This window comes from Trachinotus anak, unplaced genomic scaffold, assembly GCF_046630095.1.
Source record: "Trachinotus anak isolate AG129_WGS33_773 ecotype Australia unplaced genomic scaffold, CSIRO_AGI_Tana_v1 ptg000005l, whole genome shotgun sequence".
NCBI classification, from domain to species: domain Eukaryota; kingdom Metazoa; phylum Chordata; class Actinopteri; order Carangiformes; family Carangidae; genus Trachinotus; species Trachinotus anak.
The window spans coordinates 17,757,299-17,781,614 of NW_027273856.1; the positions used below are offsets into that span (position 1 = coordinate 17,757,299).

General features: G+C 43.0%; 1 protein-coding gene across 2 annotated transcripts in view; it reads left to right on the plus strand.

The window, feature by feature from the left end:
* Positions 1 to 24,072, plus strand: part of flrt2 (fibronectin leucine rich transmembrane protein 2) — a 44,129-nt gene extending 20,057 nt beyond the window's left edge. Inside the window, exons 1-2 of one of the 2 annotated variants that reach the window (XM_071478668.1) lie at positions 11,039 to 14,913; positions 17,225 to 24,072. In XM_071478668.1, the coding sequence (XP_071334769.1) occupies positions 17,672 to 19,654 (1,983 nt within the window). In that variant the 5' untranslated portion in view covers positions 11,039 to 14,913; positions 17,225 to 17,671 and the 3' untranslated portion in view covers positions 19,655 to 24,072. Of the gene's footprint in view, positions 1 to 11,038; positions 14,914 to 17,224 lie in introns of those variants that run through there. The other variant, XM_071478669.1, reaches the window with a different exon arrangement.
* The last annotated feature ends 244 nt before the right edge of the window (positions 24,073 to 24,316 follow it).

Genomic DNA, 24,316 nt, shown 5'->3' on the forward strand with positions numbered 1-24,316 from the left:
GCTGATGGAAAGCAAAACAGAGCTAAAAGGAGAATGTTGAATATTTAATATTGAATGAATGAATATTGGACTCACATTCACCAGGTGGCCAGAAACACGGCTCTAAACGAATGCTAATGCCTGCTGGATGTGTAAATCAGCAACTGTTTGCTAACACTTTGTTAAAGGTCACCCTATCAACTTTATAGAGTGATTATAAGTTGGACTTTATTACGCTGACCCTAAGTGACCAAAAAAAAGTTACAAGTTTAAGGAAAAACTTGTGACCACAACAGAAACATCTTTAATTTACCATTTTAACATGTGTGTGATTAAGTAAAAAACAGAGACTTAACAAACACTTAATTCTTGCAAATTATTTGGTGATAAAGATTGAGAACACTTTTTTTTTTACCTCCATCACAGCACATTAGACTCTTTTAATAAGAACAGGTGTCATTATCAGTGAAGCTGGCTGTGGTTTTACTCTGTATCTAATCAAAACAAACTTCTCTGCCATCTCCACCTCAAGCATTTTTTTTTTCCCTTTTGAATTAAATACACAAGGGGAACAGTACACACACCTACCAAGATAACAGTGGCGCACACCCATACCTGCACACACAACTCACCCGCAGCTCTCTCGCTCTCCTCGCTCTCTTTCCTGTCCCGTCTTTTTTGCATAATTCCTCCTGGTTGAAAGATTCAGTTTCCTCTTACAAGGAATAATAACAAGTGGGCAGTGTGTGTGTGTGTGTGTGTGTGTGTGTGTGTGTGTGTGTGTGTGGTGCTGTGATGAGGATCTGGAAGGGCATTCCTGATGTCAACACTGCCTTTGTACCCATAGGCTGTGTGTGTGTGTGTGTGTGAGAGTTTTTCTACCCATCTGTGTGTGTTTATTGGTCTCTGAGACTAGTTTATGTGCATGTCTATTAGTTACTGAGTGTGTTTGCACTTGGGTGTGTGTGTGTTTGTTTATCAGTCAATTGTGTGTAGATGTGTGTCTGTCTGTGAGTTTATTGGAATATTTGATGTTTGTGTTTCTGTCCCTGTCTGTAGTCTGTGTGTCTGTTGATGTTTCAGTGTGTGTGTATGTGTGTGTGTGTGTGTGTACAGCAGGAATAAAGCACCCCATTGATAAGAACAAGTTCTTCTTGTTAACGTATCAGTAGAGCTGGTCTTGAGCCAGTGCTGAAATCCCAGGGGCGTATTTCTATACAACCCCCGCTATGACATGGCAGTTACTATTCTGCAGCACCAGACATACACACACACACACACACACACACACACACACACAGCTAGATAGCCCGGGAACGAAACATGTGTTAACACTCTCTTTCCAAGAGATACATTGAAGAGGACATTGAGCAATGTTTCGTCTTACATCTCTCTAGTGGCCGCCTGCTCTGCAGTCGTCTAAAATGCTTCCATGTGCAGTCTCCGCATTCCAGCTACGTTTCTGAGGCATTTTGAGACTCACCCTGAAGATACCCGATACCCAGGGGAAAGCAGATAGTCATGAGAAATACCTGCTAGCTCTGACCAGTTTTAAATAACAAGAGGGGGAATTTTTGCCATTCCCTTGGTCTTCTTTTTTTTTTTTTTTGCACATGTGCCAGCTATTGTTTTCCTCCTCTTATACACCAGGGAGATGGAGCCAAGGTTGTTTTATGACAGTAATAATCACCACCCCTGGCGGCTGCAGAGGGACATCATCTCCAATCGGCTGTTGCGGGGCACACCTCGCTGTCACATAAAAACGTCTCAATGAAGGTCGGTGGGAGAACAAAGAGGTTCAGTGTGTGCGGAGTGAGCACCTACAAACCCTGCTGTTCCTGCATGTGCGCGCTCTGCGTCTCCTCTGTGTGTTTAACCACTGCAGACCGCTGCGAGTGCTGGGTGTGAGCTTCAGAGCCAGCCGACGCGCTCATTCTTCGACAGCAGGGGCTATGACAGTAAATCTGTGCAGGACCACAACAATTAATCACAGCAGCGGGTCAAACAAGTGGCTCGGCGTGACAAATGCATGTGGGCAGTGCATGCTGGGAGCCAAAACATCGCATTTAGTGTAGAAATTAATCACATACATCAAGGCTGTATTTGATAAAATATAGGTCCGCATTTGAATATAAGGCCACAGCAGACGAGAACGCACTCGTGAAGCGCCGTGTTGTTACCATCTGTTTTTGCACATAGATCAGGAAATGCGAGGGTGTTCGGGGATGAATGCAACCACGGCGATAGACGAGGGTTTAGTTCAATGCATCCGAATTTAGCGTCATGATCCCCAAACCTTTTGAAGTGCAATCACATAGAACATTTGCATGAACTGCTTTACTAACTTGCTCCCTCAGCACAGGATGTAAAGTGGAAATTCAAGATGCGGGATTTAAAGAGCTCGAACGCGCTTTTAAAAGACAAGCGGGGGGACTTTTTATTTTCCAGATGGCTTTGATACAAATCATAGCGGTGTCACCACCAAAGCATGCTTTCCGTTATTACGACTGTTTAAAAGCTTTACCTTTTAAAGTAAATGCAAAGTGACAAATCCAAAAGGGCTCAGATGAAGAAGGGGGTAGATCTTACAAATGGAATTGTCCCCATGGGCAAACCACATAATATTCATATCAAACCTGATACATCCACCACTTGGATTTCTAACCATGCAATCAGGGGCTCTGCCAAGTTAGTGAATACACCCTGATCAGTCTACGATAAGAGGGGACCAACAGGGCACTGTGGCTTTGTGAGAGGCCGTGTTCTCGTTAACTATCAGACATCTTGAGGCAATACTGGATATTAGCTCATGGCCTGTAAACGCCTCCTGTGTTGCCCAAAATCTCATTTGACAGGAACACAGTAATCTCACGAGTGGTATAAAGTCCCCATCTCCTCTCTCTATGATCTGATCTTCTGTGTGGAAGAGCACATTTTGAGTCGGGATGTCTTGCTGAAAAATTACCTTTTCGTGTGGCGTCGTTCCAGGAAGTTAGCAGCAAAAAATTCTCTCTCTTAGCTCACTTAAGTGGAAATATTTTAACAACAGTTGGATGGATTGACATTACATTTTGTTGAGTTATTCATGGTCCCCTAAGGATAGATCCCACTTTTCCTCCGGCGCCACCCTGAGGTTAAAATTTATGGCTCTGAGTGAAATGTCATCATCATCAGGTGAAAGTTTGTCCGATACTTTTATGACTAAATAACTGCAAAACGAATGAATTCATCAGCCCTGGCTCCACTTTTAGTACTAATTAGCAAATGCCAACACACTAAACTGAGATGGTGAACATGTACCTGCTAAACATCAGTATGCTAGTGTTGTGAAGATGTTAGCACGCTGACATTAGCATTTAGCTCCAAGCATGTATACAGCCTCTCAGAACCGCCTCCATGGTTGTTTTTCTTTTTTATTCAGTTTAAAGATGCCATCTAAACTTATAGAATGATATAAGTAAACACCTCCCAAGAAGTCTCATGAAATAGTTTTTAGAAACTTAAAAAACAGTTTTCTTGTTGTCTTGTGTTTAAATACTAGTCATCAATAGTTTTCAGAAAACCATTAAGATTTTTTTTTTTTTTAATTCAAGTAAATTGTGTTATTTCTTTTCACATTTCCCTTGTGCATGAAAAGGTAGGCAATTAAAAATTGTGTTTTATTTCACTTTAATCCAGTATATGCAGGTTGTTGAAGGTTTAATTTTTTTGTCAATGGAGATCTGAAATCTTAAGTGGATGCTCATGATTACAAAACTGTGTGGTCAGCTGAAAGAAAAATGTTAGTCTGGAGCTGCTAGAAGCACTAGAGAGAAAATGCATGATTATAAGTTTTCCATTACTGTTTTCTGTGTGGGATCGTTAAAGGGCTACAACAAAGTATGTCACGATTCATTAAGACGAACAAATCTTCCTCATGTCTGCTGCTTTCACTGCTTCAACTATGTATGATGTTTTCATGGCAACCAGGTTGTGTTGACAGGACAACCTGATGGAGCTGCCTGGCCTGACACTGTAGTTAATGTCACTTGGGTCAACAGTCATCGCTCTCTTATATTTCTTCCTTGTGGGTGTTAGTGCCAAAAACGTCGTTAGCCACAGTTCGCTCTGTCTCCTTCTTTTACCGCTGTTATTCTGGGCAGTGGGTCTTATAAATAACTAATAAAGACCAACGCTATGACGCATTCATCTTAATGCTAGGTGGCATCAGGGACAGGTGCGCTGGCTTATTCCTACCTTTTCTACGACAGCGCAATTAATCTGCTTTGTGCCAAGTTAAGAGCAACGAGTGGACTGTGGAGAGAGACAAATGAAAAACCAAAAGGGAAAGTCATGAATTTTACAGTGAATTCAAACCTACACCTGACCTTGGCTACCTTTACACTTTCTCCTTCCTGTCTCTCTTTTGTGTTGAGCTGCACTTCCTGAAAGGAAACACAAGGAAAGAGGCCTGATTGAAGTCATCTGTTCCCAAAATAGAAAACAAACGAGGATAGGTGATGCTAGCGTGCACCGGAGAGGGGAAAGTGGGGAGATATTAGCCATATGTGATTCATTTACAACAGCATGCTTCAATTAATCTGGGCAGGGTGGCAGGCGCCAGGGTTGGGCCCCATGCCACCTGAGCGAGAGAGGAAGAGTGAGCTGCTGCTGGGTGAGGGATGAGCAATGAAAGCAGATCCTTCTGAACTGAAACGCCTTATATTTTCGCTCAAAACCAAACTCATCCCCTCAACCTCCCTCTCCTCTTCCTCGCCAAGCCTCTTTGTTCTCCTCTTTCATGGAACATAAAGATGAGGCCAATAAAGGCTGAACGAGGCGTTCTGATTCATCAGGCGTCCCTGCAGCACCCGGAGAGGAGCTGTAATTCTGATGTAGGCGTCCACCTAGAGGCACCCTCAGGATGTTTTGTGAGACTATTCTCAGACTGGAGTGGCATGCTGCGGCAGTAAGTGAAAGCAAAGGGGGGGGGGGATTACTCTGGTGAGGGGCAAAAACCACAATGCCCAGATGGAACCGCAGATTGTTTTAAAAAGGGGCTACTGCCTCAGCAAAACCATATGGGGCAAAAATGCTATTTATCGAAATCTCATTTATGTTTTTCACGACATGGTGAGCAGCACTGGAGGATCTTGTAAACAAAAGATAAAGTACTAACTCTGTCAACGGATGATAGGGAAAAAAAAAAAAAACCCAGCTGCCTGTACTGCATCTGCATATCTCCGGGACGTGTTGCGGTGAGAAGTTTTATTTCAACTTGTGAGGAATATTCCAAAATAAGAGCAAATGAACACACGCCAGGATTTAATGCGGTAATGCATTAAGTTACAGCAGAGCTTGCCAAGGCTAACACTGTGATTGTTGCAGAATAAATAACACGGGAAAAAAATGATGACGATGATGATGAATTAACCAGAGGAAAGAAATGCGTATTAAGACACAGGATAAGAATATTAAATTACGCCACTTAATAGTTAAATACAAGCAATGGCATCAGTATGGCAAAGGATTAAACAGTGTAGCTTAGCAGTGTCTGACGGCGTAATTATATTTTTATCCGTCTGTTTCATGAGCTGTTTCACCTGGTTTCTGATGTAATCTGGATTTATCCAAATTCCTGCCTCCTGCACCAGGGGGATTTTTTTCACATTGAAAAGACAAGACGAGGGCCGAAATAGATAATAAGAACCCTTTCAAACATCCAGTACAATGTATGCTTTCAGACAAACTGCGAGCTAAAATGCCTCTTTGCTTCCCAGGCAATTAAAATTTTCCACGAGGAATAAAGATTGGCATAGTATTTAATCTGAAAGTGGAGACACAGGAGTATAGAAGTAATGTGAAAATGAACAACCTCCATGCTTCATCTCCGGAGTGTGTGTGTGTGTGTGTGTGTGTGTGTGTGTCTGTTTTAGATAATCTAAACACATTAAATTAAAAAACGATGATAATAATAATTACCTCCCCTTTATTGTACTCAGTGTTAAGTAAATAAGCAAGCTTTACAATTATATCTGTCTATATGAAATTACATTATATGCTCTATATTGTAATTATCTCTGATTAAAACATAGTAATTAATAAGTGTCTCAGGTCATGTGTGTGTAAATTGCTGCGAGACACTTCTCCACTCAGCACTAATTTGAAATTGTGCAATAATAAATCAGCTGCAGGGAGGAGCTGTCAGAGAGGAAAAAGGTTCAGGGGACCGTGGTGTTTTGGTGTTTCAGGGCTTAGTTAATTAGTTGGAGGGGAAAGCTGAAGATAAACACAGATTGTCAGTCAAGCACAGGTGGAGGCTTTAAACAGCTGTCCACAGCTGTGAGGTCCTGATCAAACCAAGGTGGTGGTCAGTCGGACAGAACAGTGCAAAGTTAAGACAGACTTTATTTATTTGAAAAGAAGTAAATGTCTTATCATTATGCTTCCCTTTGTTTAGTTAAAGCCAAGTGTTCCCTCTTATTTGTCTTGCCCACGTGTAATTGTTGTTTTTTTAACTGTAAAACACTTGCTCTATAACAAATGGACCTGATGCTTTAATTTATGTGGGTTAGTCTTAGAAAGCAAACAAAGAAACACTACTGTTGTGAAGTTTTCCTGATCTCTGGGGCCCATTTTGACTAAATGATAACTGAAGAAACTTTTTTAGGTACTTGGGTACCTAACCTGCCTTTCCACCAGAGGAACCAGAGAATAGGTTTGGTTCAGTATTGCAAAAAATAAAATAATTAATACATTTAAGTGCCATTAAGGTGTCCAAAATTATTGTAATAATTATTTTTACACAATGTAACATTTATAGTGTTCAACATTAAATATTTGTATATGTCAAAACACATTTTATCTTCACTGTAAAACCTGTAAAACGGTGTTTTTAAAGTTCTAATTGTTTAACACAGAGGTTTCCAAGCTCTTTTTACCTGGTACCCTTTGTGAGTTCATGTTGCCTTTCCACAAAGTAGGGAAACAGATAAGACAGAAAAAGAATGATTAAAATTGAAGCAGCAGAGGCTCAAACATCATAACTTTTATCCCATAGCATGGGCCAAACTCCAAAAACCAGTGGATCCTACAATTCCCATGATGCAATTCAATACTACAATTCATTAGAACGCACCTGACTCCCGAATGCCCATTTCTGTCAAATTCCATGCCTCCTGTATGTAACACAGGCTTTCTATTAAAATGTCAAATAACTAACCTATTTGTTTGTATCCCTGTAATACAAAGTATCCACTTGCAAATGTGATTGATCTCTCTTGTCTTAAACTGTCTTATTTGAAAAATGTTCAGGCCTGAAGATGTAAAACTAGAAAGTAAAAACAATTAACAACAAAAGGGAAACAATTAGAAAAGGTTCAGAAAAATGCATGTAATTTTGTGTTCTTATTTTCTGATCGACGGTTTGTGGCCTCTTAGATTCATGTCACGACCTCTAACGGGGCTCTTGACCCCCAGGTTGGAAACTTCTGAACTAAAGCCTATTGAGAAGTAAATGTAATCAGTGGAATAATGTGTAGTTTATTTTTAATACTTAGTGGTATGACCTTTATGTTTAATGAAGTCAGTGTTTCACCTTCATCTATCAATGTGCAGTCATGTCTGAGGTGGTGTGATAACTGCTAATTTTATTTTTAGGCTTACACTGATTATTGCCCCACCCCTCACACCCCCATGTGAAGCTGTTAGCTAGTCTGACAGGATTGATTAATCTTAGTCAAAACACACCATCACCCACATGTTTCTGAATGACTGCTGGGAGTAGTCACCATGATGAGCTCTGAATCAGGGTCTGGATGTATGTTTGCTCAGTTCCTGCTTTAGTGACTCACGGATCTACAGTATTTGTACAGTTTAGCCTGGGAGGCAGGAGCAGCCCTGAGCCCCCTTCCACCCACCCAGAAGACTTCCTCTTTGCTCAAGTCAGGAGGGGAAATTTAGCACAGATGTGACTTCAAACAAAAGAAAAGATGCAGGGATTGGAGGTGGGATTAGGCCCATCTTTCGCCTGACCCCAAGACCTGCTCCTTCCTGGCATCTGTCTATTTTTCTCCTTCTCTGTTCTGTCTCTGATGATCTCTTGTAAGTTTCTGTCTCGCGGGTCCTCTTACTTTTACTCCTAAAGAGGACAGCTGTTTCTTAACAAGTCAAAGCAGCGTCATTTTTACTTTGGCTGTGTAGCATGAAATGATAAGGAAATCCTGTGGAGCAGCGCATTCTCGCCAAATAAGGTGAAAAACAGGGATTTGTAAGGTTCTCAGAACGCGCACATTTAAACCTTTTAAGTACTTCACAGTTTTCAGCCTCATGTTGTAGCTTTTTTCTCGACTGTAGACAACATGATGACACAGCACTATTTCCATGAAAAGCTTCAGTAAAGATTAAACTGAAAAGCTATAAATATCAGTAGCAATTAAACAGAATTAAAATTCACTGACTTCTTTCTAGTCTTGCATAATTGCACAGGTGGAAACATATTTGCATATTTGTGTTTGAAATACAAATTTGGAGAACCTTTTTTTTCTGATTTGAACAATCAGACAGCTCTTTTAGTTTTCCCTCCTCTTCATACACCCATATAGGTCTACACCACCAAGATCTGGTCCAGAGAAACTGTAAAATGTCACTCCCTGGAAATATAGAAAATGATATTGATTGAAAGCATAAATGACAGCACTGGACCTAACCCCAGTTTGTGCCTCGAATCATTTACTGTTACATTTGAGACACAGCTGAGTGTCCAGTTTTCTGACAGAATCGTTTCTGAAAAGGTTGTTTAACAGCAACTGTTCTGAAGGTATTTCCAGACTCCTCAGTCTTCTGATCATATCAATAATCATCTATTGGTAACACAATAAAACTGATTTTTAACCTGTTTCCCTAGTTGTGTTTGCATTTCCAGATCCAGCTACCATATACAGATATACTATACAGATGTACTGGCAGTATGTTTTTATTGTTTGGTTCACATTGCATACAGTCTACAGCCATGCTAGTAGTAACGCTGTATGGAGCTTAGCACTAAATGCTAACACATCTCAGTTTAGCATTTGCGGGTATTTAGTTTCAACCAGAACTATTGTTTAGATCTAATTATTGTCAACAAATTAAAGAAAAAATGTCCAACTGCTGGTGTCGCATCAGGCAATTACCAAAGTCGGTATATGCTTCATCTTCTGGGGGCCATGAATGTCTGTCAAAATTTCAGCTTGATTTATCCAGAAGCTGTTGAACAGATTTTAATTTTTCATAAAATCAGACGAGACTGGGAGACTTGGTTTTACACATAACACGGTTTGATAATATACTTATACAGGCTGATGGTGTTGAATAAAATAAGACTTTCCAAGCTCCTTTAAAGCTGTATTATTTTTCAGTGCAGAGAGCAGCACATTTTAGCACAAAACGGCCAGCACATACATTAAGGATTGCTGTCCGAGGTGTTACATCTCAGGAGGACGGGGATGACAGGGCAGCCACATGGCAAAAACAGCAGTGATCTTCTTCTCCTTCTTTCTGAGCGATTTCAAACCTCTCCATCTCCTTTCTTCTATCTCCTGCCCCCCACCCCCTTCTCCCTCTGCACTCCTCCTCTTGCCTCTTTCTCCCCCTCATCCCTCCCTCAGCAGAACTACAGGGGCTTGCTTGTTGTCAAGTCAGTGTTTTTACAGCCTGGCATTAGCACAGGGCAGCATTCAGTCAGGACCCTGCATTCACTTTGCCTCCCCTATAATTCACATGCTCATGTGAGAGCGCGTTGCCCGTGCTGCTACTCACGCAACAGCTCTGATTGAGTGTCGCTGGCCTTTTGACAGCTCGACAGACCATTTTACTCTTCTTATAAAAGCAACTTCAAGCCTTAAAAATAAATCCTTTATACATTTCAAGTGCCACATTTAACACCCCACATGACATTAGGAAGGCTCAGATGGAGCGGCGCTGGATTGAGTGTTCTTGTGGGACAGTTGGGGGCGATTTGTTTGGCTTTAACAAGGAGGGACAGTGGGGAGGTAAATGTTGCTTATCCCATCTCTACCATCTAATTAGAAGACTAGTAAATGATGAGATAACAACCTTACATTATTGTGTTTGTTGTATGTGCGCTATATGGCTTGTATATCGTATTTTTCATTGTCTGCGTGTCATGTTATGCTTGTACAGAGACAGAGCAATAAGAAAAAATCCAAAAGTAGAGGTAAAAATAAGGGGCTCAGGAGCTGGTGCAATCCTCTGACTCCCGTGTCTCCTCTCAGCTCACTCCTTGAGTCAAATATACAGTACATGTGGTTGGCTGACTAGTTTCCTTGCCTGTGGAAATGCTTTCTCTTCTGGGAGCTATGCTGTGACATTAGATGCATGTAGATTGATAATCGACGGAGGTAAACATAATTACATCGCCTTAGAAATTAATGAACGCATTGATCGCCCACTCTAAGCATAATCAGCATATTTTTCTTTAAGCCACTGAAATCTCAAGCGACGGGCCTGATTATATCACGGCTTCGCCGATTTGCAATATTACTGCAGTTTCCCACAGTTAGTTCTTTCAAAGATCTTGCCAATACTTGTGGGGAGCTTTTTAAACACTGATGTTGTTGGCACCTTTGAAGTGCCTTTCAGTGTCCAGATGTAAATTCGTGCAGGGAGAAATGTGATAAGCTAATGATGTCTCCGGGGACTGGAGTGAATATAACCAAGGGATAAACATATCTACATATCTGAGTAGACCCCCCCCCCCCCCCCCACCTTACCCTCCTGTAGCACTGTTTGGGGTCTGAACAGGAGCGGATGGACAGAGGAGGCTTTGATGTGCTCTGGGGTCATGTGTATCTGCAGAGTTATCAAGGTACACAAGCGTGCAGAGTAAATATGCCACACCAAAAACTGTGGGAAGGTCTCCGGGTAAGGCGGAGAAGGGGAATTTCCACTTCAGGAGAGGGTGTAGACTTGAAATGCTTCTCTGCGTTTATGCAGCACAGACCTTTAATATACACAGTATATCCTCACCAAACTTCCAGAGCAAGGTACATTACATATTTTATGTTTTCATCTACAAAGGCTGAAAATCTATTTAATTAACCTTCATTTTTATTGTCATTTGGGATTGAATGCATTCAGTAGTTTCAGGTCTGGTTATTTTCCTTGACAACATCAAGTAAATCAAATTAACATGCAGGATAACAGCTGGATATACCTCTCGAGCCTATTTTTGCGTCTGTCATTTTATCCCCAAAAAGAAAGAGACACTCCATAATGCCGCGCCGACCAGGAACAGAGTGCACTACTGCAAAACATGTCCATCAAGGAGAAAATAAAAATAGGCTGTTTCCTCTAAATTCACTCAATCAATAATTCATGCCGTGCACAGAAGCTTGATTTATGACAGAATTAAATGTTGTGGACCGGGCCTCGCAACGGCCGTCCATCTCGGGGACGTGGCAGCTGAAATTAAACATGAAAGGCAAACACTGCGAACAACCAAACCATCTCCCGGCGAGTTGACGTATTAGAAGACTTAGATGGCACATGCAGTGGACAGCCTGATTGGATATAATATGACACTGGTGATTTAAACAGGAGCCACGTAATTTGTAGGGAGAGTTTTCGTGAGTTATATGTGGTGGAGCGGGTCACCAGAAGTCAAAGAGCGACATTAAAACTATTTGGCAACTGGAGGCAGAGATCAAAGGCGGGTGTGCACCTGCTGACCTGTGGGGATCTCCTGTGACTCCGGCGGGCCTTTATGACCCTTTGGCTTCGGCTATAAACTAACATGGGAAACACAGGACATGACAGTTTTAGTATTTCTTTGGTCAAGCTGCAATTTGAAATCTCCTCTCCTCTGTCAGTAATTTATATCACCTTTCCTGTGTGAGGAAATAGAAACGACAGTGATACGCATGTGGCTGTTGCACATATTTTTCCAAATATCAAGAGGATGAAACTCTTTTTTTGACATATTTGTGGAAACAGAGTTGAAGCTTCTGGGCAGCATTTGACATAGCAATTTATAACAGACATTTGATTGTCAGAAATGCTGGAGAAATGCTGTCAACTATAGTGGTGCGCTGACAAGAGCATGTCACACCCTACAAACACTGATATAATTCATTTTCACCCTTTTTTTTTTTAAACACACTCACTTAATGTTGACTATTCCACCCATTTGGGAGGAACTAACTATAATAACAATTACATTTGTGTTTCACTTGTAAAGTGGAAACTAGCAAGCTAGTGGAAGCTAGTTAGCGTAGCTTTGTAGCTTTAGCTGCAGGACATGTTACTTGGTACAAATTCACTTCCTTGGAGAACATGATGCACTATCGCTACAATAAGTAAATAAAATAAAAACAAAAACTGGTGCTTTTCTGTAAATCTTGAGCAAGTACACAAACTCAACACCAAACATCGAAAATAGACGGAAAATAGATCATTTTAAATTGAATAAGAGCATGTGGGCTGACCTTTGCGGAAAAGCAGCTTAAGAGACAATTATAAGACAATGATAAATGATAAAACATAGCCTAACTGTAGCACAAGTAGAATTGGTCTAATATTATAGACTAATATCAGATATACAGCAGCAGACCTATCTATTGAAAGTTTGCAAACATTAGCTAACATTAGTTACCATATTCATCTATTGGTCAGTCCCATAGATTCTAAATAAAGATGAACGTAGCCACTGTGACGTCACCCATAGTTTTCTGAAGAATGGTTTTGAAGCTGAGAGTGGGCTGCTCCACCGTCGCCATCTTGGCAGTGCCTGACTCCACCTAACTCCTGACTAATCCAAAAATGGACAAAGAGGTGGAGCATGTGTGGAGTCCAGACTTCTGTGCATGCCAGTTTGTGGCGAGCATATGCTCACCCACCTGTCACTCAAAGAGACACGACCTCAATTATGCATAACTTTAAGCCTTAATAAAATTTAAACAGGTGAGTTATAGACAGATTCAGCCCCCGTACAGTTGACATGAAGGAGGACATTTTTTGTGTGACTTAGCACCTCCTGTTGTGAAGGTTATGTTCTCACCTGTATTTGTTTGTTTGTCAGATTAGGAAAAAAGTGCCGAAGCGTTTTGCACCAAACTTGGTAAAGAGATGGTTCATGTTCCAGAGAAGTTCAGGGGAATTTTTCATCTTTTTCCTCAACATTGAGAGATTTTTAGGACATTTTTTGAACGAAAAAATTTGAAATTGAAATTCCGTCAAAATAATGTTTGGATCTTGATCCTGAGATCTATGACTTTGCAGATCCAGGTAATAATCTGGATTAAGTAAACACTGTTTGGCCTTGGCAGAGGCAGGCGCTCTAGTGAGAGCCACTCCAGTTGTTCATGAATTCACTTTTTATTTGTAACAGTGTTGAGTGATATTTTTTTCTATCAAATGTTCTAACTTTTAGGATGTTTGTGCCTTTGAGAGGCTGAGAGGAGGCAAATAACAGCACACACACACACACACACACACACACCAGCAAAACACACTAAAATATTTCAGTGGTAATCTCCTGCATGTAGGTGTGTATGTGCGTGCGTTTTTCTAGCCGCGTTAAAGCATTGAGATGGTGTGACGTGTAGGTGGACATCTACAACCAGATGCAGGCAAATGTGTATGTGCGTGTGTGTGTGTGCGTGTGTGTGCGTGTGTGTGGGCAGAGCAGCAGTGCCCTGCTGAATCAGTAGAAGCGATGTAGTCAGATGAAATTGCTTTGGCTGTCAGCGTGTGTCTAAATGCTTCAAATCACTCGGAGAAAGTACGGGGAGGAAAGATGAGATTGTGCTTTTCACTGGGGGCTAATTAACCAGCAGTAATTAAAAAAACAGAGAAAACTCACCCGGAAAGAACTGGGGCTGTAGTGGTCATTAAAAAAAATCTTACAGCAGGCCGAGGAATATTACTGCACAGCCGTAGCTGATAAAACCCTCCAGAGACACGCAGTGGCCCCAAGGACAGGCTCTGGCTACAGTCGCGCAGTAACTAACTCTGGGAATATTAAAGGAATGAGCCCTGTGGTGATTTTTCAGTGAGAATGTGACTGCTGGATTTTGTGATTAAAATGCAAACGGAAGCTCAGACATCGTCGCGGGGTGAGACGGGCCCGGCAAATAACATGTGTGCATGGGCAAAGTGTGTCGAGAGACAAACTATTTTCTGCAGTGTGAGGGCAGCAGGGAGGATCTGTGGCTTACAGCCATCACGGAGCTGCTGGAGGAGATGCATTCTTTATTCTGAGGAGGGGAGGAGGGACAGGAGGGGTGAGAGAGAGAGGGAGAGAGCGAGAGAGTGAGAGAGAGAGGTGAGCAGAGCACACACGTCGCACTATCAACTGAATCCATCTAAGAAAACAAGTCGCAGGGAGTCCGGGTCCGAGCTGCGCAGACACTAAAGGCAAGTTTCGAGCTCCGCACCAAACAGCGCGCAGGACGGACGCAGCTGGCCGTCATGGCCCCTGGCGGATCAGGCAGCGAGTGCGTCCTCACCGTTCGGGCAGAGTGTGGAAGGGGGGAAGTGGACGCTGCGATCACCCTGCCGCCGCTTTCTTCGCTCCTCATGCGCTGCAGACGGTGTTGAGTTAAAGCGGAGGGGCTCCGTTGTGAAGCGCCCGGGAGCTGGAAAGCACACGCACACACTCACCCACTTACTCGCATACACGCAAAAAAAAAAAAAAAAAAAAAAAAAAAAAAGTGCGGACAGCGGTGCGGACGGACTCGCAGCCACAACCGGAGGGGACCCATGCAAGCAAATATGCTGTTCTGTGGACTCCCCGGGTTCACGCTGCTGATCGGAACCGAGTCGCAACAGCGTTACCGAGCGGAGCTTTACGCACGGCCACACAGCGGGACCGCCTGAAGGACGGGAGCCTGAAGAGGAGAAGGGGAAAAGTTGAAGGCGGTAGCGGGGTTTGTAATGGATAAAGGCTCGTCAAAGGTACAGTGGATGTTTCTCAGTAACCCAGGACATACTTGGAGAGAAATGCAGGGCGAAAATTCCAGCTTTAGCCCAGGCCTAAGTTGTCTGTCAATCGACTACTTTTCTAATTAAATGAGGAAGAAATTCTTGTACAATGTGCATCTTATCTTAACCAAGTCAGATCCTCAAATGTGTTTTCATCTATCACAGCCCCAGGCGTTCCGCAGGCAAAAACAGCCATTAACTGACACTGATTCACCTATTCCCAGTGACTTTTGACGATTAATCAAAAACTGTTGGGCAATTTATTTGTAGGTTAATCAGATAATCAGGTATTTCATCCAGTTAAAGATTACAGCACTACAAAGCGCAACGCTCCACATTTTTCACCCCAGAGAAAGCCTGACTTTTTTTTTTTTTCCTCTTTCTTTTAGAGGGGCTTTCACTCTCAATGCACTGCACGGTTTTCAATTCCTCTCTTTGAAATAATTCATTCAAATGAACACCGCTCACTGGGCAGGCTTTGAAGTATACCTGATCCGCCTCTTATCGCCTCTTAAATACCCTATCCATTTTAAACTTTTAATTGCGTTTCTGTCGCTAAATCCAGTTCTAATCGGATTGTCCTGGCCACATATCACAGCCTTCATCTGCTGGTGAGAAACTGTGCTCCCTCGGCTGGAAATTAAATCAAGAGAAAAGAGAGAAAAAAAAAAGTCTTTCCATCACTTTTCCCTCCTTGATCTATTCATGTCCACAGTTTATCAGTGCTGACAAGCTCAGACCGACTTGATATCGTGCTTCTTTTTGAGGTTCGCCTATTATTTGGATTCTCGGTGAAATTTTATTTATGCAGCTATAATAATCTTGATGCTGCTGCCTTCTGCTGTTGATTCGGCTGCTGTGGCAGCACATTTTATTGCCTCATGTGGTTGCTTATTCCCCCCCCCCCCCCCCCCCCCCCCCCCCACCCCTCAAGCTTATTTGATTAAATTTAGCTCTTTCAATTTGGAAAAGTAGATCACAGATGTGTGTCAAAGGATTGTTTCTCCATCTCTGCCACATAGAGCCCATGCAGTCAGGCTCCATCTCCTCAACAAACAACACAGGGAATTTGAAGAAGCACAGCATGCAGGTAGATTAAGATAAAAAAAAAACCAAGAAAACTTTCGTATAGTATCTTGTTCTTTTCTTCACAAAATGTAATCTACCACGACTGCCGGACATTAAAAATAACAAGAATTGTATTTATTTTTGGATTTATGTGGCTCAGTGGCTACTCCTGCTCTTGGCAAACCCTGCAGGATACCTTAATCCATGCTCATGGCCATTCCTGTGTTTTACATGGTTCCCAGCTCCTGTTAAGCTGAAAGCTACCGATGACAACTACTATCTTTCAGTCATGTGGGGGAGGAGGTGGGGGGAAAAAATGTCTGATGGTTCATAAAACTTAGAATAATGGATCTGGGGGGTCTACTGTAATCCAGTGGCCTTGTGCTTTACTACGAGCCTCTCCATGCTGAAAAATGGCCTGTATTGATCATTTATCGCAGGTGGAGGAGCTAAATTATTCTGCAGTCCCATTTCATTTGACAGCTTGTGTGTGTCACTCTAGAAAGAGGAGGAGCTGATATGCAGGGTCTCTGTTCCTCGACTGCCTCTCCTTTGTTTTCTAATTCCAGTCTTCACAGCTTTAAAGCTCGAGTTTGACGATGGTGTGTTCAGGCCGACACGTAATAACGAACTCCTCCTTGGCCCACCAGCGAGACAATTGGCTCTGTTTACTGTAAGCACTTGTGTGTTTACTCGTGTACCTCTGCCACAAGACAGTTGTAACTTGTTTTCCATTGTGTGTTTCTTCCACACAAAGAGCTGATGTCTCATTAGTCTTATCTCTTTTTAGCATGTTTTCCATTAAGCGACAGTGATGTTGCTCACAACCTCTGAGAATCTATGAGTGTGTGTCCTTGTAGTGGTCTATTCCCTCCTTTGATAGAGCGGAAGGGATAAAAGCCTTCTTTATGTCTGTGAAACCGGATGTGCAAAGAGCGGTTCTGAATATTTATCAGATGGTTTGACTCTTTTTTTAAATAGCCAGTGCATAATTTGAAATCGGCAGTGAACGGTATGTTTTGTGGCTCTGTCTTTCTGTTTGGGAGAGAGGGAAAGACTGAGACAGAAGGAAAGACAGTTGGTATGTGTGTGTGTGTGTGCATGTTTGTATGTCAAATAAAGAGACGGAGGAGACGGGGGCAAAGAGAGGCCCTTCTTTTCCGAGAACAGGCCACCCCTGAAAACACTAATCTAGCATTTCTTTGTTTTCCCACAGGTCTCTGGATCCAAATGTCACCCCCCTTGGACTCTGCCCCGGTCGGGGACCAGCAGTGTGTGACGGACAGGCGTGTGGAGCCTGTGGTGGCTCTCTACTGTGTGGCTTCAAATTGGCCCTGGCTGAGCGCTGCATGGAGCTACGAGTGAAGAGTCCTGCTATGGTCTGATGTCTCAGCATGGATGGAGTCAGTCAGAGGACTGGCCACCACTAATGAGACCATCGCTCTTCAGCTGAGGACTAGCATTTACAGGATTACTCCCACGGTTTCCTGTTCTTTTCCCAGCTAACTGCATCATTACTGAACTCTCCTAGGTGGACTTTTCTTGAGTCTAGTTTTTGGTGGATATATACGTCATTGCCTTTCTGATTTTCATATTTGTTTTTTTTTTCCCCACCCAGTTCTTTTTATTGTTGGTTTCCACTTCCCCGTTTTGCTTTTCCACTATGGAGTTTCTGACTGGACCTTGGAATAAAGATTGGGCTTCATTCTTGCAATTTTGGTTGACTGTCATCCTAAGCCTCCAAATGCAATTCAGCCCGGGTGCCTCTTGCCCGGAAGAGTGTCGTTGTGACAAATCGTTTGTGTACTGCAATGAACGCAGCCTGACATCAGTGCCTCTGGGGATACAGGAGGGCTACAAGGTCCTCTACCTACATAACAACCAGATCAACAGTGCTGGTTTCCCTTTGGAACTTCACAATCTGGCCTCTGTGGAGACTGTCTTTCTTTACGGCAACCAGCTGGACGAGTTCCCTGTTAATCTGCCCAAAAACACCAGGGTCTTGCATCTCCAGGAGAACAATATCCAAACAATCTCCAAGGCAGCCTTGGCCCAGCTGACTCAATTAGAGGAGCTGCACCTTGACGATAACTCCATTTCCACAGTGGGGGTGGAGGAAGGGGCCTTTAGGGAGGCAGTAAGCCTAAAACTCCTCTTCCTCACCAAGAACCACTTAAGCAGTGTTCCCATTGGCCTTCCCGAGGACCTGAAGGAGCTGCGGTTGGATGAGAACCGCATTGCTGTCATTGCAGAGGAGGCTTTCCAGAATGTGACACGCCTGCAGCGCCTCCTGCTGGACGGGAACCTGCTGACAGATGAGGGCATCGCGCCAGGGACCTTCCAGGACCTAGCCAACCTCCGTGAGCTGGCCCTGGCACGCAATTCACTCACCTTCCCCCCTCCCCTCCTACCCAGCCAGTCGCTGGTCAAACTCAGCCTGCAGGAGAACCAGATAAACCAGATCCCTGTGGCGGCCTTCGCTGGCCTAAACAGGCTGGAAAAACTGGATATCTCCAGCAACCAGCTTCAGACTCTGACACAAGGCGTGTTTGATGGCCTGTCGAGCCTAAGGCATCTCATAGTGCGCAATAACCCGTGGCGCTGTGACTGTGCAGTAAAATGGGTGGTGGTGTGGCTCAAGTCTTTGCCTTCCTCCATCAACGCCCGAGGGTTTGTGTGCCTGAGTCCAGACAAAGTGCGTGGCATGGCAATCAGAGAGCTCACCCTGGATATTATCGAGTGCCCGGTTGATGTCGATCAGCCACCCTGGCCCACCCTTCGCTCTACACCCCCTCCCCCACCCACCACCACCCCTGTCACCACCATGATCTCCACCGTCATCACCACATCCTTCCCTTACTACTTTGACTCACCCTCCCCTCCCTTACCCCCAATCCATATCAACCCTCCTGGGCCCCTGCCTCCATACGAGGACCCTCTTCAGATCTCCTTCAATGTGGTCAACTCCACCAACATCGAGGTGAGCTGGGATTCCTATTTCACCGTCACAGCCTACAAGGTCACTTGGGTCAAAAGGGGCCAAACCCAAATAAACGAAGGAATGCAGGAGCGGACGGTGAGCGGGGGCCGGCGGCACATCAGCCTCAACAACCTGGAGCCCCGGTCTGTGTATCGGATCTGCGTGCACGTTCTGGACACCCTTAACTCCTACAGGCCTGGAGAGGATACTATATGCTCCGAGGCCAGGACCAAGCCCGCCTTGTCTACTAAGCCTCCTGGCAGAGACCAAGCTCCTCAGGAGAGCATCAACTCCACTCTGCTAATGGCTGGGATCATAGGTGGGGCAGTTCTTATCATCCTGGTAACGCTGCTCAGCCTGTTTTGCTGGCATATGCACAGGAAGAGCCGGTCGGCTTCGACCAAGTGGAAATACAACCGGGGCAGGAGAAAAGACGACTACTGCGAAGCTGGAACCAAGAAGGATAACTCCATTCTGGAGATGACTGAGACCAGTTTCCAGATAGTAGCGCTGAACAATGAGCAGCTGCTCAAGGGAGATTTCCGCATTCAGCCCATCTACACGCCCAATGGGGGCATTGGATTTAGAGACTGTCACCTCAGTAACAACAGTATAGCCTACTGCAAGAGCAGCAACGTGCCCAGTACAGAGTTCTGCCACACGTGATGCAGCAACAAACAGTACAGCGGCATTTACACACACACACACACACAAACACACACACATACACACACACGCCAGACACTAACAATACATGCATAAATACACACATACACTGTTTGTGTAGACAACAAAAAACATAAAAATTCTAGTGAAATATAACTGTACTATATATATTTCCAAGTTCTGTCTACAATGTAATTTATACTGTGGATAATAATGTGGGATTCTCTGCTATCTTTTTTATCCTTAGAAAAAAGAGATACAAGTGTTTCTTTTTTTATATTCAGCAGGGTTTTGAAAGTTGTTTTAATGGTCAGTACTGTACATGAACATGGATTTGTACAATCACGGCACCCTGGGTGTAGCTTCTGACGAACGCTGTCAGCCTTGGAAACGTTGGGGCACTTAGAGGGCTGGGATCCTTTGCTAACCACAGAAGCAAAATATGGCCTTTTTGCGCTTTTGACACACTGCAAACACTCCCCAGTACAACAGAACAGTGGTAAAGACAACACAGCACAGGGGAAATCCAAACACTGCTGATTAGAGCGCTGTGGAAATAAAGCACTGGTTCACTGGTGGCATGTTGTAAAAAAAAAAAAAAAAAAAAGGAAAGAATTGAAGTGCACTTTCTTATTAATGGAAGCAAGGCAGGAAATGAGCAGAGGTGGTGATCACGTGTGCAGGATTGTGGTAGGTTGTGTAGGGAGAATGTCATTGGTGCTGTTGGAAATCCTTGACTGAGATTTCCCAAAAGTGCCTTAACACTAAAAGCACCTTTGTTCTGTTGTTTACAGTGGAACAAAGGTGGGCTTAGTCAAGAGACGCTTTTGGAAAACTCTGGAAAAGAGATGTGTCATTTTCAGTACATTTGTTTTTGTAGTGTTGAGGTGCAATTATTAACATGAGCTTAAAAAGCAACAAAGGATTATTGTCCCTAATGAGGCACATGGATGTGCTGAGACATGCAGAACCTCTGGAAGAAATTCCCTAATTTGTTCTGCTGCTTTTTTTTTTTCCCTGTTTTGGCAAGTGACGCCACAAGGGGGCAGTTTCCCTCAGCGTCATGTGTGGGACAGAGGAACAGAGGGCAGGACAGAGAGATCACTTTACCACCACCATTCCCCTGGAGTCCATTACCCAGACGACATTACTCATGCTCAAACAGCATTGTTTTAGAGTATTATTGCTCATCGACCTACCTAATGATGTGGAATCATTTAAAACTAACAGTGTTTTCTGTGTTTTGTGGCTAAATTGTATGGATTTTTCACCATTGTGGTCTATCACAGGGGGAGGACCCTGCTCCACCGTGTGTGTGTGTTGAGAGCATGATGAATTTTGAGAGGACACACACATTATGTTAATTATACACCCACTTATTTCAGCTTTGGCCTGGCGTTCATTAGGCTTTTTGATAAATTAGGAAATTACAACAATAAGATCGCGCTCCGCCCATGATCCTCACAGTGCACAGTTGTGACTGAGCTGCTCATCTCGCATCTCATCATTTATCCCTTTGTCTACGTTCATGAGACTGTCTCTTTCAGTTATGGTTTGCACACCTGAACAATGCACCTGCTCATTTCACAGCATTAGTTTCTGGAGCGATGGTTCTCACCTGGCTCCCCCTCGTTTTCCATGTCTTTCCGTCCCCGTCCGTCTCCCTGTCTGTCTCTGCACCTCTGATCCCTGCATGGGCTCAATTAAAACACTTTTCCTGCCCTTCAGCTCATGGGATGCGGTGGCAGCTCTTTGCATGTGAGGTGCCAGTGAGAGGTCTTCATTATGCACTTCTTAAGAAGACTTTATTTGATTTGACAAGATTTTATTTTGAGGGGCCAAGCTTAAAGAATTCCCACCGCTGACCCCTCCGCTCCCCCTTTTTTCTTTTCCCCCTCTCCTCATAATCCTCGACCAAAAAAGGGAGAAAAATATGTAGACTTTATTTTCACTTGGCTGCATGGAGCTCACACTGGGAAAGAGAGTGTGTTAACTCTTTGTGAGGCGTGCAGCTTTCAGCTGCTGGGACATACATAGAAAAGGCTGAAAATTGACAGTGAAATGATTTGTAAGGGCTTGTACTTGAGTTATTCCTGAGTGTCGAGATTATCTCTGAGAGGATTTACTTCTACTTTAGAGTATCTCGGAGTATCTCAAAAGTAACTGCACTTACTGTAATTCCAGCAATAGCTCAGATTACGATCATATGGACTTTAATTTGAGGGGATGCACAGACATCCACAGCCCCTGTGTTTAAATTCTGATTAAAGGAGCAAGCAAACAGTGAATTAATGAAGTCATCAGTCTTAACATTGTCATATCATGTCTTAAAATCTTGTTTGTAATAAGGCAACTCACATAGTTTTGACCCAGTTGCTGGAGATACTGAAAAAAACCTAAAATCTCTGTTATTGAGAAAATATTTAAAGCAATAGTTTGACATTTTTGGAAATACTTGTAAAATTGATACTACTCTTATTTCTGTGTGCTAAATATGAAACTATCACTGCCAGCCAGTTAGCTTAGCTTAGCATAAAGACTGGAAATTAAAGGAAACAGCTAGTGTGGTTCTTTCCAAAGGTACGCAAACCACATGTCAGTTTTACACTTTGTAACCATGTTAATTTGTCAGCTTTGAATATGCTTGTAGGTAGATTATGTTACCTGGAGTCCATTACCCAGACGACACTACTTGCTAAAATACCAGTGTTTTCTGGCTGACGGCTTCATATTTGCCATGCAGACATGAGCGTGGTAACAATCTTCTCATAACTCTTGGCAAAAAAAGTGAAAAAGTGAGTGTTTTTTGCAAAATGTCAAACTGTTCCTGAAAGTGAAGATTTAAAAGAAATCATAAAATTAATTGATTTGCAGTGCAACAAAATTAATGATCTCATTCCCCTGGCAAATGATGAACATTTGTTTGAGGCTAAATAAGGTTTTAAGACTAAATACTTAAATTCATGACTTTAGATGGGTTTGTTTGATCAATACTGAGATCCTCTGTGGTTATCAAAGCATCTCCATTTTTTTATTCTACTAATATCCACATATCAGCACACCCACTACCCAGATGCACCAGGCTGCCCTGACCCACGCTTTGATCTGCCCTGCTTAACAATCATGAAACCGACTGACTGAGCATCTATAACCTACCGACAGTTCATCATGCGTGGTTCGCTACATGCTGCACCAGCTGACCATGACCCCACGCCGAGACACTTGAACATTTACATCAGATATTGTTTATTTGTTTTTGTGTTATAGATGAAAGCCCTATCTTAAGTCACATGCTGACAAGTCAGGTCAAACTATTGCAACATATAGTATCTCCCCTGTCTGTGAATGTGTAACGGAGACAGATATTTGCCTTACCTTTTATGCTGGACTGAATGATTAGCCAGAGAGAGTTTTAAGTGGGGAGGGGGCGGGGGGAGGAGCAGAGAGGACGAGATACAAGGAGACAGCAGAACAGAAAGCACATATCTCCAACAGATTGCAGCCATGGTGGCAACAATAACAGTATTAACAGGGAGAACAACACTAAGCTTGACACGCAGTAGCTAATGAGAGACTGTTCATCCATAGTGCCAGACCTTAAGAGGTGCATGGATAATGATTCAGCCTAGACTGGGAAGGAGCTTTGGTGGTTGCTTTGCAGCGTACATTACTCTTAATTTTCTACTTGCTTGATGAAAGAATGCGGCCGCAGCGCTGTGACCAATGGAATTACACAAAATGTATTACAGACTGCTAGCGTCAGTTTATTACTGTTTCAGGGTGCCGAGAAGTAATTTCCCTTAAAGCTAATTGATTCCCATTGAAATAATTATGTTTAAACAGTGAGATTCCGTTCAGACAAAACACACGAGAGGTTTGAAACTAAATACGTTAGAGTCATCTTTCCCTCCTGTAGGCAAAACCTTCACTGCAAATAGCTTTTAGCCAGTGACATTCATTCAAGGATTTTTGCATGTACTGTATTTAGCTTCGTAGCCTTTCTTTTTTTTTTTTTTTTTTTTTTTTTTTTTGTCACACCAGGTTTTGGAAAAGTTTTTTTTTTTCCAAGCAATCACCCAACAGTGGTTGAGATACAGTATGAGCAACCATGCAGCAAGGTTCTCATATGGCTTAGAGAAAGTAGGCTGGAAATTTACAGTGCATGTAAAACAGCTGTGTGATACATCCTGGCTTCTCATCGAGACACTCGCAGTGTTACGTTAGCCATCCACACCAGGACGTTTTCTTAGGAACCAAAGTTAAATTTCTGTTCTCATGATGAAATATTGATGTTGTTCCATGTATGTGCCTTGAGGTTGAACTTACAATGTAAAGTCCTTGAAACCTTTAAATGTTTTTGCACAAACTGTAAATACTTAAGTGAAGCTTTTTGAAAATAAAAGAGCCATTGGATTTGAGCGATCACTCCTTTTCATTAAAAAAAAAAAAAACCTTAACACAGACATGAAAGTTCATACTCTGTTTGCCCTGTTGAATGATTCAACATTCTTTGTCTTTAAATTAGTTGTGTGTGTTGGCATAAGCTGTCAAACTATCTAAGGAGAGAGTTTGTCCAGAAGCACGGGCCTAGCTAAATGTATTTTGGGTCAGACACTGGTAATTCTGGGTCAAAGATTTGTGCTGCACCACACCGTTCCAAGT